This window comes from Hippocampus guttulatus, chromosome 14 (assembly GCF_054856545.1).
Source record: "Hippocampus guttulatus isolate MCC_2025c chromosome 14, RoL_Hgut_1.0, whole genome shotgun sequence".
NCBI classification, from domain to species: Eukaryota; Metazoa; Chordata; class Actinopteri; order Syngnathiformes; family Syngnathidae; genus Hippocampus; species Hippocampus guttulatus.
In genome coordinates, this window is record NC_141274.1 from 9123816 (window position 1) to 9138938 (window position 15123).

Sequence of the window (15123 nt, forward strand, 5' to 3'; positions counted from 1 at the left end):
ACACGCACACAACACAATCTCGGCCGCGGCTTTCTCGCTGGGTTTTTAATGCGCGCTGGCGGACGCTGTTTGGAGAAGCACGCTCGCCCCAAATCAATCCCTTCGATTCATGGGCGGGGTTCAGACCGTGACATCAAGTTGCATAGAGGCGCGTGATGGCGACAGATGTTTTCCAAGGGATCCTGAGGGATGAGCGTGTGTTGATGTTTGTTTTATGTTGCTGAGACACATGTAGGTATGTTGTGCGTTGCGTCATTGGAACAAATGGTGTTCAAAGGCGACGGACGTGTGGACGGTCGAGGCTGTCTAATTTTGGCCCACTGGTCAAGTCTTTCTAAACGAGGAAGACCAGTTACACTCGACGACTCTACGGATTTTTTTTTTTTTTTTTTAACCACGAGACATGAAGCCTTTTGCTGCTTTTGTAAAAGAAATGCTACAATTATAAAAGTAATACAAAGAATTAAAAAAAAAGAAAACGGTTTTGGGGAACGCCGAGTCAATACCTCACACTTGATCTTGTTGTCTCCGAAGCAGAGATGCTGGAGGTAGGCGGCAGCGTTCGACTGAACTGATGGGAACTGATGTTGTAACATTTGGATCACTTCTGGCAGCTCTGGATCCCTCCAACCAAACTCCCTGCGGGGAGGCACACAGACAACAATGGCACTACGTGTTTGTCCATTTTTCTTCTTTTTTGAGAGCGAGTGTCAAACTTGAAAGTCAAAGTTGTTCCACAGCAGCAAACTGTTTCTGGTCCCAATAAAAAAAAAAAAAAAAAAAAGTTGTCTCTCGACATTTTGCTCAGACTTCACAGTGAAACGGGACACATTTTTATTTTGTTTTTCATGACAAACTTTATGCCTTCAGGTTGTCCGTCTCGCCACATTTCTCGACCGTGCCTGCGTCACGGTCACATGGGGCTTGTCGATTCTGCAAACCGGCAAGCAAATTCCACACGAGCAAGTCCTTTCGGGTGCAAATGAGACTTTGACGACCTCCAATAGCCACATTTACTTTAGTTTTAGCCTGCCAAAGGTTTGCTTAATGAATTTGCTCACAGGCACAATTACAGTGCATATACACACAAACACACACACACAAGCGCACTAAGGCCTATAAATAGGTGAAGGCGTGTGTGCGATGAAAGAAAGACAAATAATTAATGTGAGAATGATGTGACAAGAGAGAATAAAGCGAAAGTGAGACATGAGAGGGGAGCTCGGGCTTCTCAGATATTGACAAGCTTCCTTCTTTCGGGAGACTCGTCAATCATCGAAAGAGATAAACGCCTCCAGTTTCTTGGGATCCACTGGAACTGGATGGTTCCTTTTTGTCGCAGTCCGTGTGATTTGGCATCGCAAAGTTACGGACCAGTGGACACAGCGGAAGGACGAGATTTTGCAATCATTTTGTCTCGATGACAATCCGCCAGGTCGGAGTTTCAGTATCTGAGTGGGTTATACTTCGCCGCAGCTTGACTCGTCTGTAAATGTTTCGGAGAGTTCGAAAACTTTTTGGTTGTGCAGACAGACAAGATATATTTGTCACTCTTCAGTGTAAAGCGACTGACTCTCATTGTAGTTCGAACGCGGCATTGGACAAATCCCCGTGGACATGCTGGCGTTTGAAAATCTGAGCGCAGAATGCAATGTGGATGCCACGTGGCAAAGTTTTGAATGCAGCTCAGGGAAAGTCACTTGATGAATGATGAACAGTTGCTGAATGCCATCTCCATGTTCAGAACACCCCCCATAAAGAAAAAAACCTCTTGTGAGGTGACCATTTTTCAAACAGTTGGTTGAGCATCAATCATGTGATGTCTTCTTCATCAATCAGTCAGAGAGAAGAAGAAACTATTTTTTGCCCCTAAAAAGGATTTATCTTTATTCACTGTGGGGTTTTGAAGATTCATTGTGTTATTATTTTCATCATAAATGGTTTATTTATGTCTTCCACAATAGAGAAAAGTTCTACAATCCAGCCTCCCTTCTCACTCTGCCCACCTTCACTTTTTTAACTAACCCTGAGGCCCATGTGAAATTATTTTTCTTTTTGGGAGTGCTGCCGAAAAATGGACGGCGGGCCGCAAAAGCCCCCCAGGCCGCAGTTTGCACCCCCCGAGGTAGTCCCTTGAGGTCAGATTTGATTTCTCAATGTTAGAGCCACGAATGAAAGACTTCACTTGGGGTGAAGCAGATGTGCTTCAACACACGGCCTTCCTTATTGTCAGAAATGAAGCAGAATAAATCTGCTCGCATGACTGCACCAAAATCTTGAACTGTTGATGGCAAGATGAATGACCTCATCCCCGATTGTTTCACTTCAAGGGACATTGAGCCAATTGCCAAGTGATCTGTGGTGCTTACTTGTTTTCTTTTCTATCAGCTTTTGTGGGGACTATAAAAATAAGCTTGTTTTTGTTGAACGCGCAGCCTCAATCTCCCTGCCGTTAAGCCCGCGGATTTCTCGACTCCTAACAAAAGTCGGACTCATAAGCGGAATGCAGTCAAGGTGAAGGAAAGGAGATCGAGAAAGGAGAAGTTGAAGAACTCTTTCTTGAGAAAGCAATGTTTTTCCCTCGGCAAAATGGCTACATAATACATCAGCGTGTGTGTGTGTGTCTGCGCGCGCTCGCGTGTGTATATCACCAAAGAGAGCTTAATGTTTCATTTGGCAATTCAATGAACTGGGACAAAGTAGTGACGGACTGTCAATTCACTCGTTGTTTCTAAGCAACCAGGTGGGCTCTCTTTCATGGCCACTTGGCTGTGAATGTGTGTGTGTGTGTGTGGGGGGGGGTACATATGTGTGTTGACGCTAAAATTCAAGATGTCAGAATGCAGGACACCCAAAGCAGGCTGAGACGTTTCGTGGGAGAGGATTGTCTTTCAGGCAGGGGCGGCGCTACAGTATTAGCTTGCGCGTGTGTGCTTGCGTGCGTTTTTGTGTGTGGTTTTTTTTGTGTTTGTGTGTTCCCATTACTGACGCCTTTGGGTAGGAAGGGTTGATGGTTGACTCATTCCCTGGTCGAAATAGGTGGAGCAAACATGCACAATAAAATATAGAAAGGCATAACAAAAAACATGAAACAACACCGGTTTAGCGGATTATCTACAAACAATATTTGGAAGTGATCGACTTCGAACTTGGGTCAATCGAGGTTCAAGGTTTTTTTATTTATTTATTTTTTACTGACCATTTGAATGATGAGTACTTGGAGAAGTGACTTTAAGTTTTCATCCAGTGAAATGGAATTACTTGAGCGCGCAACGTCTATTTATATGTCGATTGCCTGTTTTTTCTTTGGACTCATGAGAAACAGCAGGCCAAACCCTCCAATTGGAAACAGTAGCATCCACTTTCACATGTGGATGTCCAACACGGAAGATGAGGAAAACCAGTTTGTGCGAGCTAAGATGTGACAGCACGCTTGATTAACTGACATAAACCGCCACACACTGAGGCTGGCACTGAATAGCACGTCTGCACACGCACGCACAGTCACACACACACACCAACAAACACCCATAAAGAGAACCGAGACGCACACGAGCATGAAAAACAATCAAACATTTGGCTGCGTCAAATCAAGTCGAGCACAAACGATTCACTGCTTTAGCAACAATGCATACATAAATGACAGGATAGCGTATGGAGTCAGCCGTTGCCTCAGCAGCAAAGGGCCTTGAGCTGCCAGAGCGCAATCGATGGATCGACAAATCAATCGCTCAATCAGCAAACCAACCCATCATCCATCCATTTATCCATCCGATTATTTGTCATAACTCAGTGACGGCTATTCATCCTGTCAGAAGACACCAGATAACGTATACAGGCCAAATTGGAGTGCGCACAACAAAATGAAAACGGTAGTTGTAGTTTCAGAACAAAACTAAATCCGGGTGCTAAAATGGCAGCTGAAGAAAACGTTGTCAGCATCAATCACACAATAAACTCAGAAATGACAAGAGCACACAGACAATGAGAAAAGATGGGGATAAATCAAGAGATGTAAAGACACGCGCATGAAGGGAGTGGGGCTAGCAGGACAGCCGAAGGAGAGAATGAGAAATATTGATCTCAACAGAGATTCTGCTCAGTCACTGTTGTAACGGTCCATTATTAGAGTGTGGAATCACGCCACACGGTGTCACCGCTTTAATTTACGAGATCAGTTGGCCACCTTTTTACAGAGCTTCTACGTGGAAGAAAAACTTCCCTCGCGATCATTGCGAGGGAACGCAAAAAGTTGTTTTTTTTCCTTCCATGTCGCCTTCAGGACTCCGTTAGTTAGTTAGTTAGTTAGTTCCGCCCGCTCCTATTTGGAACATTGGGCGACGAGCCTCCTCCATTTGTTCCGGTCACTGGCGACCCTTCTTGCTCCATGCCAGCTGACACCCATCTCACTGAGGTCTTCTTTGGCAGTCTGTCTCCACGTCTTCTTTGGCCTACCTCTCTTCCTCTTTCCACCCTCTGGCATCCAGTCCATGGCCACACTTGCCGGTCTCTCTCTTGGCAGCCGGAGTACGTGGCCGATCATTTTCCTTCTCCTTTCAGAGACAATGTCTGACAGTTCAGCCACTCCTGCCCTCTTCATCACCTCCTCGTTGGTGATGTGGTCTCTCCATGAGATCCTCAGGATGGATCTCAGGCAACGCCGATGAAAGACATCTAACTTGTTGGTAATGTTGGCTGTCTTCATCCATGTCTCACAGGCGTAAATCGCTGTTGGGATAACCACTGACATATAGAGGCGTAGCTTGGTGGTCGTAGTGATGGCTTTCGATGACCAGATGTTGCGGAGGCGTTGGAACACTCCCGCAGCTTTACCAAGTCTACTGTTGACGTCTTTCTCCACACCACCTGTATTTGAGATGTTACTCCCAAGATATGTGAAGCTGTCAATGTACTCTATGTCATGTTGGTGTAGAGTGAGTGGTTGAAGGTGCTGGTGCTGTCCGACGGCCATGGCCTTGGTCTTTTCCTGGCTAATTCGTAAACCGACCTTAACTCCGTGCTCATGCAGATTGTTGGTCAACTCCTGGAGTGCGGGCTGGGTGTGACTTAACAGAGCCAAATCATCTGCAAATTCCAGGTCAGCTAGTCTGCTCCCTCCCCACTTGATACCAACTTTTTCCCCTGTGATGGACTTCCTCATCACAAAGTCAATTATGATGATGAAGAGTAGGGGTGACAGAATGCAACCCTGTCTTACACCAGTGACAATGTCAAAATCATCAGTTGTGCCACTGTTGGTTTTGACACAACAGGTTGAGTTGTGGTACAATGACCTGAAGATGTTGATGTACTTGAGGGGTACACCATACAGCTGGACGATCTGCCACAGTGACTCCCGGTGGATGCTGTCGAAGGCTTTCTTGAAATCGATATAGTTGATCATGAGTGGTGTCTGAAGTTCTTGGCACTGCTCTATGATGTTTCGAAGGGTAAAGATCTGTTCGGCGCAAGACCTTCCCTTCCTGAAACCGGCTTGCTCTTCCCTCAAGATGTTATCCACTTCATCTTTAAGGCGATGTAGCAGGACACTGCAGAATACCTTGCTGGGGATTGACAGCAGTGTAATGCCCCGCCAGTTATTGCAGTCTGCGAGGTTTCCCTTCTTAGGAAGCGTGACAATGACCCCACGTCTCCAGTCGGCAGGAACCTCTTCAGCATGCCAAATCAGGTTGAACAGGTGGGTAAGGCTCTCCACAACAGCGTCTTGGCCGTGTTTCAACATCTCGGCAGCTACCTCATCGAGTCCCGGTGCCTTGTTGTTCTTAAGGCCCTTGATTGCTTTGGCAACCTCAGTCTCGGATATCTCTTTCGATGTAATATTTAGAGCTGGAGCTGGTGTCTCTTGATCGAAATTGAAGAGCACGGGAGGCATTGGTTGGTTGAGAACCTCCCTGAAGTGTTCCAGCCATCTTGCTTCTTGCTCCTCGTCGCTTAGAAGTGTCCTGCCATCCTTGCTCCTGATTGGCACGCTAGAGCTGCTCCTGGAGTTGGTTAGCTCCCGCACGATCTTGTATAGGGTCGTCGTGTTGTTGTTCTCGGCTGCTTCCTGTGCCTCTCTTGCTTTCTCTTCTAGCCACTGTCTTTTATCCTTCCTGCAACTCTTCTTCACTGCCCTGTCCAAGCGCCTGTACTCCTCGTCTTCCATCCTCCAGCTCCGGAGCCTCCTCTTTTGTTCTCTTTTTATCTTGGCCACTTTCCTTTCATCAATCAACTTCCAGGTGTTGTCTGTTATCCATCTCTCTTTGTTGGTACCCCTCTTTCTGCTGATAACTGCTTCTGCAGTTTCAGCAATGGCACAAGAGAACATACTCCACTGCTCCTCAATGTTTGCAAGGTGTTGTGATACCTTGAGCTTCCTACTCAACTCCTCACAGAAGCTTTCTGAGATGTTGTTATCCTTTAGCTTGTCCACTGCGTAAGGTCTCTTGGGCTGCACCTTTTTCACCTTCTTCAGCTTCAGCTTGATTTTACTCACCACAAGGAAGTGGTCTGAACCCACATCTGCACCTCTGTGGGAGCGAACGTCGAGCAATAACGAGCGCCACCTTGTGTTGATGCAGATGTAGTCCAGTTCGTTCTGGGTCCCGCCACCAGGTGAAACCCAGGTTACTTTGTGGATCCGCTTGTGCTCAAAAAAGGTGTTGCCAATGCTGAGGCCGTTGGTACTGGTTAGCATCAACAGTCTCTCCCCGTTGTCGTTCGTGGAGCCTGCAGACCCATGTGGTCCAACTGTGGCATTCAGGCCCAGTTGGACCACATGGGACATTAGGACATTAGGACGCCATTAGGACTCCGTACCTTTTCCTTAAACTTCCGGAGAACACTTTTTGTTTTTGTCACGGGCTCGGTCGGGTATAGCTCACAAGTATCGTGCGGTGAATCAAAGGAACTGTTATTTTGTCGAGAATAAATTCCTCGGCGCAAACTTTTGAGCCGAGTTGGAAGCCAGCCGTGGACTTGTGCTGTCGGACAGCCGAAGGAGAAAAGACTTTTCGAGTTTCCGCAAACAGCTGATAATTCTTAACAAAATAACTGAAAAAAAAAGTGTTCTTCGGAAGTAAGGAAAACGGACATAGTAAATCAGAGAGGCCCCACCGTGTGGCGTGATCCCGCACTACAATAATGGACCGTTACCCTGTCTCCAAATGTGAAAATAGCCTCGTTCGTTACATATCTAATCCCACGATTAAGATTTGACGGAGGTATTTGTTTTGAATTATTTGAAAAGGTCCCGAGTAATTTTAGTGGGCAGAAGGCGTTCTCCCAGTGTCATGTCGCGCCCCAATTTCGTGCCGAGGACAAATCGGCATCTGCGGTCTTCAAGTGGAAAGTGGGCTCATTTAAAGGCGATTCCTGTTTGACATTCTGCTCTGCAAAATGTACATGGGTGATGATGCAAATGGAGATGTCCCATTGACCACCTGTGTCTGTGTCATAAAGCGAAAATGGACACATTCAGTGAATGAGACAAAGGTAAGATAGATGAACAGAATGTAGATATAAATATGTAGAAATAAATAGCAGGATTACTTTGTCATTCTTTGCTCGGCTTGATTTTGATTCCACACAAGGAATTCGGGGTCGTACCTATCGAGGTAGAGAGAAACAAGAGAGAGGTATATGTTGGCTGTCTGGCAAGAAAAGTGGAATTGTCAGTGCGGTGATGATGATTAGTAAAGCGACTCGACTTGACTTTCTCTCAGCATTTGGTTATCAGGCGGTGGCGGAAGAGGTGGAGCGCATGCACACAGAGCAGGTGGTGGAGGATGACATGTTACGCTTGTTGTTGTTGTTGGCTTTTTCTTTTTTTTTTCCGACGTTAACGCTTGAATGATGATGCTACCCCACAATGCATTTCACTTGAGGAGCCATGAACAAACTTTTGTACATTTACCGCCAAATTCTTTCCTGTGAGGGCCAAATTGCTTTTCCCTTCTCTGACAGGGGGCGGGGTCAGTTTGTCCCAAAAAGTGCGATGATCGCAAAGGTGTTGAAACATTTTTTTTGTTTTCCAAAAAAGCCACACATCATCAAATATTCATCCTTTCTGGGATCTTGACAGGAAAAAAAATAATATAAAAATGAAAGGAATCTATTTTTCTCTGATCTCTCTCTAATCTTTTCGCCATTATTAATGATAATACGTTTTATTTGTGTAGCAATTAAAAAACACTCAAAGGCCCTTTGCAAGATTAAAAGACAATTGAATATTTTTGATTCGAAAAATCTGTTATATTTGACCGAGGTGTGTCCAGGATTTTCATTTTGTATTTTTTTTCGAGGGAGGGGTTTCAGATAGGGCACAGACCGCAGAAGGGTGAAATAAAATATTACGTTCTATGCATGTACAAGTCTTGATCACGTGGTAAGACTGAAAGAAAAAAAAGAGAATGGATCTCCGGTATTTTTCAGGGGGCCGGACAAAATGCGGGCCGTAGTTTGGGGACCACCGCCATTAATGGGCCCACATTCAGTTTAATGTTGTTCAGTTTGCAGATTGTATTATCTCGCCGCACTACTTCAATCAGCTGTGACTATTCATTCATCCCTTTGCCACATACATTTTTTGCATACAAGTGGTTGTCGCGAGTGACACGCCGAAGCAAACAAGACACAATGTGGGAGCCCAGAGAAACAATGATGGCAGGAGGAAAGGGCAATGGCGACAACATGAGCAACCCCTTCGAGGGATAGTGCCCCATTTGAAAGAACATTATGGTGCAAAAAAAAAAAAAAGAAGAAGAAAAAAAAGACGGTGGGTCTCGGCTGACATTTCGAACGCAGAAACAACTCGAATTGGCTTTTGTCACCATTCGACGGCTTGTTTGTTCAATCGTTAGGAAATTGAGAGGAAACTCCCAAACTACAGCTGTATCTTGGACTTGTTTGCGAATGAATTCTTTTCTTTTTTCTTTTTTTTTCACACTCTCAATGTCTAAAACCAGACCTGCTGTTTCGTCATCAACCATCTCCCTCGTGTACACAGTTATGTGAGATCTGGACATTCCTCATTATCAAAGAATATGCTCATGATAAGAAAAAAAACCCCAAAGAAATTGGACCTCTGCCGTGTGCAGGTGATCTGTAATGTCAAGCAAATTAGGACAGTGAAAGATGTGGTGTGATGTGTGCATCAAACTAAAGCCCAGATTCAATTTGAATTACGCTCTCCCAATAACGTCTGACAATTATCTTTTGAGGAGCTTCCACAATATGTCTCCAATCTATCATCAGGGTCATGTCACACCTACAGGTCACGTAATAGGGGTGTTCACACGGCAAGATTTGGTCCGGTGCTACGCCGGGGCTGCCCCAGTAGAGCGTTCACACGTGCAAATTAGCTCCGGCGTAGCCCCGGAAAACAGCTTACACCGGACCAAATTTGATCCACCTCAGGGAGGTGGTTTAAAAATTTGCTCCAGAGCAAATGCTCGTTAGCGAAGCAGCACCGATGTAAATTTGCACGTGTGAACGCAACTGGGTTAAATTTGCTCCAGAGCAAATGCTTGTGAAGAGTTTACGTACGGCGGGAATGCGTTGCTTTCGCGCTCTGTCAGACTTCCGTCATGTGTTTGTTTAATAACGACACAAGACTTGGCTGGTAACATCTTTCCTTTTGTAGGAGACTGGACTGTCTCGGAGTTGTTTGTGTAGTTTTTTCCTTTGTTGTGTGTCCACAACCCCCCGCCCCCCATATAATTTATTTTGTGATTTCCTCTCTTGATTTTCTGTTTGGCGCATTACGTATTTGCTTTTCTGAGTGTCATTGAAGTCATCGTTAATTTACGTTTTCGGGGGCGGTCACTCTCGAGCAGAAGGCACGGAGACCGAGAAGGAGAAGGACGTGCCTGTCTAGTAGTCGCTTGAGTTGTGTATACATTTTAAAAAGAACCAACACGACAGCTCATTTGTTTTCTGTCGTTTTGCTCCGCTGCAGAAACTGCCGTGTGAACGCAAGTGGGGCTGCACCAACGCTGTGCCGGTGCAGACACGCTCAGCGGCTTTGTACGTGTGAACGCTCCACACAATTTGCTGCGGTGCAAAATATATCGCAACAAAATACATCGGTGCAGCGCCGGAGCAAATGTGTGCCGTGTGAACACCCCTAATCACTTGATGAAGATTAACGCAGCATGGAGCGCAATTGGGCTATTTTGATCGTGCGGGAATAAAAACGAACTAAAATTCAGTGGGGGGGGGCCAAGTGCGAGAGGCCAAAGTGGCCCAATGTTTTGTGGGGTCTTGATACGTTGGATTCTGTGAATCTGGACCTCAGTGAATTCAGTGAGTGAGAGTGGGAAGGGAATAGAACAAAGTGCCTGATCAAAAAGCCAGAGCTCATTCCAAGGGAAGCGAACTCACCTCGGGTCCTTCTGGATGCTGTCCACAGACGGAGAGCGGCCCAGGGCCGCTTCGGGAGGGAGAGCCGGGCCCGACTTGCTGTAAGGCGACTCGGTGGACGGGCAGAACTGCAACGTGCGGTACGGGTTGCTGTAGTCAGGCCCGCCTCCCGTCGCAAAGCCGCCTCTTTGGTAAGTGGAAGCGGCACTCTGACTTCCGGTTCGCTGCAAGGGGATTGGATCGACACCGGGGGAAGGTGGGGCTAAAGTGTAGGGACAGAGCAGATAGTTGAGGACCTCTTGGTACAGTTGGTTGACCGCTAATGTTGTTGAAGAGGAGCAGAGTGGAGGAAGAGGACGGTGTACCAAAGTGCCAAAACACAAATGGTAGAAAACAACACGGAAGAAAATAAGTGGAAAGGGAAGAAGCAAAACAAACAAACAAACAAAAAAAAATCATAAAAGAGCAGTTGTAAAAAACACCATATGTAAATATGGCAGTGGAAGCATCTGAACAGATGGGATGACTTCAGAGCGAAAGCTAACTCACCAAAAGAATTCATTTAGATTAAAGAAAACAAAGAACCCCCCCCCCCAATATAATCACAAAAGAATATCAGAAAACATAAAGCAGTGTCAAGGCGACAAATGAGACAGATGCTCTTTGTTTTTGCAGCGAAGCCAACATGGAAAATTTATCACGGCCATCTTGCAGAATGGAAATAAACATGGAGGCGCTCTCACCTTGACGGAACGTCAAGAATCAAACATCATATTGAACTTCAGGAAATCCCTCATCTAAATAATTACGGATTCTAAACAACAATAATCCAACAACAATACGACACAATCAAGTTGCATTAAACCAATGTTGTGTGTGTGTTTGTTCCCCATTTCAAATATCATTTTTAGTATTAGTTCTTTTTTTGTTGTTGTTTTTTTTGGTCATATTGTGGGCCAACGAAAAATGGATGATGGGCCACAAATGGCCCCATGGCCGTAGTTTGTAGACCGGCGCTCGCCAACCGAGCTCGCCAACATGGCAAACATTTTAGGAGAAGGGTGATTTATCGCAAAACTCCCAAGCCAATGCCCGGAGGATTAATTTGGATTCATCGTCAGCCTTAAAACGAATTCTCCACCAGACAGGGAAAATTTGCCACCGAGACCCCAATTAGATTTGGCCACCTGATCCGGCACAATCAGATGAAACGCAAAGATTTCTTCAGTAAAACACCCCGAAGAAACAAACTCCTACACCTTTGCGAACGTCCTGAGTGGGCGCGTGCCGCCTCCGTCTCTGATCGACTTCAATTCCCCCCACTTTGGTGACACGATCATGTGATGTCTTCACAGTAGTTTCTAAATTTGGATGCTTCACCGAATGGTGTGTCTGGATATAGAGCAGAGCTATTTCAATCTTTTTCATGTGCGGTACCAGAGAGTTTGATGCCTCGCACCGGCGGTCCGAGACAGTTTCCTTTTCTGCATCCCCCCCGGCAAGTTTTCTGCATGTCACGTGACGAACGTCGCTTCATGTTGAACACTAGCCCGATCCTTGTGGGCTATGCAATAACAATAGAACTCTCTCTCTCTCTCTCTTTATTCTCGGGTTCACAATTCTTTATGCTGTATTTAGCGGCTGCATGTTGTGGACTCAATCCACCCGTTTGGTTTCTGTGTGGACTCCACATCCAGCAATCCCGCATTTTAGCTCACCTTGTCCTCTGAGGTTGGGTTTGGTGTAGACTCTGTCTTCGTAGATGGGATCGATGTGATGCTCTGGAGACTGCAGCGGTCGCAACTCCGAGCCCAGGTGACTGTGCTGGCTGCTGTAAGAACCTCGGGAGCCTGTGGCACACAGCACACCATGAAGGTTACAATCAAAGGGAGGATATGGAAATGCAGCTCGTATTTTAGTGCACCTCTTTGAATTCCCCTTTTCGTCTTTGTTTATTGTGTCCACTAAGAAAAGAAAACCATTTTGATGTTAATAAAACATATTTGGTTAATCAGAGACCTAAACGTTTTGTTTGGGTCCCTAAAAAAACCCAGCAGTTTGTCTAGTTTTTAAATTGAATCTGCGTTATCTCCTCGAACTCGACTTTTTGAGTGTGTACTGGGGAGCCATAAATTACATGAGTAGCGTTTTACGATATGGACAACTGCAGCTAATGGACAAGCGCAATCTATATAGCGGTACTCCATGTAGATGTTTTTTTTCATGGGCATGTCTCATATTCGGGTCTGCTCAATAGTAGGCAAATGACGTCGGTTCTTTTTGTCAAATGTAACACGTTCAAAGAGTGTGCACATAAAACTGGGACAGGGGTAGCAACAGTCATTCCTCCACATCGGCCATCGTCATGATAACCCCGCCCCGCCCGCCCCCTGACGTAGTTGCTGCCAGTCAAGTTCTGGGCCCAACAAATAACGGGGGTCAGGTTTAGCATAGGTTTCAAGCACCAGAGCTAGGGCTATTTTTGCTGGTGGAGAAAGAAAGAACTGGTGCTCAGCTGGACACCAGCCCGGGAACGAGCATTAGCATAAGCGCGGTAGCAAAGGGGCCGTACCTGCCAGGCTCCCGGGTCTTTTCAGGGTTGCGTTGGCGTACAGCTCATGGGAAATCTTGTAGGTTTCTCCTCCGATGTGATGCAGCATGCGCTTGGTGGGCGACAAGGTGGCGTAGCTGCCCACGACCGAGCTCAGTTGGTGGATGGGCGATGACGTGTGGTTTCCTCCCGATGGGGCCGCCATGGAAAGTGGGGAGGAGGGCCCGCCGGCACCAGGTGGCACCATGTTGATGGGTGATGAGGTGCTGCAAGGAAAGTCCCTTGAACATTTCGAGCCGGGCACGACATTTTGAGATGCTAAGCGAATGTGACAAGGTTTTGATTGAATGAGCTCTCATACGGGAGCCGAATTAAAAATTCAGCATTTCGCTCCAGTCACGTTAAAACACTGCCTTTAGCTTGACTAAGGGTTGCGTTTTGCACTGAGTGAGCATTGCCTCACACATCACAGGTGTTTGGTGACCTCATTTAGTTGCAGTTTTTCTGCCATACGCTTCTCCGCCACCGCCTAGCGCAACTGTCCGATGATCAACATTGTTGAAACTGGCTCATTAGAATGCGCAAGCACATCGATCGTGGTGCTGTTGTGTCATGTTTTGTGCAACGGGGCAGGCAGAATGCTGCGGTGTGTACACGAAACAACAGAGTTTATTCAAATGAGCTCGGGAGAATGGAGGTGAGCCAACCTGTAGGACTTGGCAAGACGACTTGGGGACTGTTTGGGCGACGCCACCCGCTGCAGCGTGGCATAGCTGGGCATGTCGGAGGACGCCGTCCCGAGACGCTGCAGCTTGGTGGGAGAGCCCACTGCCTGCAGAGGGGAGCTCACGCGCTGCAATCGAAAGGTTGCGCGTCAGTCAAAGCAATGTCACGAAGCCGAACTATTCATCGAGCCCGCGCCTCGTCCGTATAGAGATGAAGCGTGCCGGGGACCGACACTCTGATGTGCTACTGCAGCTTGATGATAAGCTCCACCAATAAATGAATTGACGTGATTCCGCAGAAGGAAGGAGCCCCCGTCGGATGCTCCTTCATAAAATATTTTCATGACAACAATGGGGGAGGGGGGGGTTGAAAAGGATGCTCGTCATCTATTTGTGAATTTGCATCATGGGCCGCCAAGTAACTAAATGCAAAGGGCAAACACTTTTATACACATGAATGAAATACCGCATTTGCTCAAATGATCTTTCACCACACTGCATATTATTATGATGAATAATGTATGATATTCGCCCGTGTAAAGACAATGATCACGTGAACAGCTCCTCACAGTATTACCAACAAATAGGAAACGAGATGGGTAAATATACTTTCTTTGTATCTCTACAAGCGTTTATCTTTTCAAATGACCCCTTCTACAAGATCGGGTCCAATTACAATGACCTGTCACCCGTGAGCTATTTTCGGAGCAGGGCCCGTGTGCTCATGTGGTCCTTGGGGGCTGAACCTAAGGAGCGGAGTGCACGGCTAGCCGTCGGTTTGACGGGTTGTGTCATGCTGCGGGGGCTGTACAAAGCACACGGAGGAAGTCAAGCATGAAACGGGGAGATTTCTGTACCTGTGCCGGCAAGGTGGCGCAGGAGTAATACACGGATGGTCCAGCAGGGGTAGGTCCGCCCTCGCTGGGCATATGGAAGGCGCTTCCCATGGCCTGTTGGGCAAATGAATCTCTGTGGGACTGGGAGGGCGAGTCCGTCCCCATTAATTGGGCGGCCGCTCGGCCGGATGTCACCTGGAATGGACGGCGTGCGCAGAGGTAAGCGGGCGGAGGGATGGAAAGGATTGCAGCCACTTTGCGTACCTGGTTGTAGCTGTGAACGGCCCCGCCAACATGTCCGCCGCGACCCGTGACCACTTCGCCGAGAGCCAATGCTTGGTTACTATGGTAACCGGCAGCTGCATAGGCATCCTGGTTGTTGAGCTGTAGAGCGCTATGAGAGAGAAGTCCTTGTCCTGAAGGGCGAAAGGCAAAAACAGACAAACATGTCATAACGAGACATTAAAGCACATTTCTTTTTTCTATGCGGGGGGGGGGGGGCAGTTGAGTTAAGATTCAGTGATTTTATTTTATTTTTTGGGTTTTTTTATCTTGAGAGTCATGAGTTGAAAGAAACTTTTGATCATTGTCAAAATCCACATTAAGTCTGGGCTTATCTCCTGCCATGTTGCTTTTATAGAAGTCTTCT

General features: G+C 46.7%; 1 protein-coding gene across 8 annotated transcripts in view; it reads right to left on the bottom strand.

Moving 5' to 3' along the window:
• ctnnd2b (catenin (cadherin-associated protein), delta 2b) overlaps positions 1-15123 on the bottom strand; it is a 60763-nt gene that overhangs the window by 13638 nt on the left and 32002 nt on the right. For 5 of the 8 annotated variants that reach the window (XR_015102876.1, XM_086129586.1, XM_086129587.1 and 2 more), the window contains 8 exons: positions 14739-14890; positions 14496-14669; positions 13621-13766; positions 12935-13179; positions 12081-12212; positions 10384-10681; positions 7552-7608; positions 507-639 (listed from right to left, as the gene is read on the bottom strand). Coding sequence is in view for 7 of the 8 variants with exons in the window: in XM_086129586.1 (XP_085985712.1) it covers positions 507-639; positions 7552-7608; positions 10384-10681; positions 12081-12212; positions 12935-13179; positions 13621-13766; positions 14496-14669; positions 14739-14890 (1337 nt within the window). In the remaining variant the exon portion in view is untranslated. The remainder of the gene's footprint in view (positions 1-506; positions 640-7551; positions 7609-10383; positions 10682-12080; positions 12213-12934; positions 13180-13620; positions 13767-14495; positions 14670-14738; positions 14891-15123) is intronic. The other 3 variants (XM_086129589.1, XM_086129590.1, XM_086129588.1) reach the window with 2 other exon arrangements.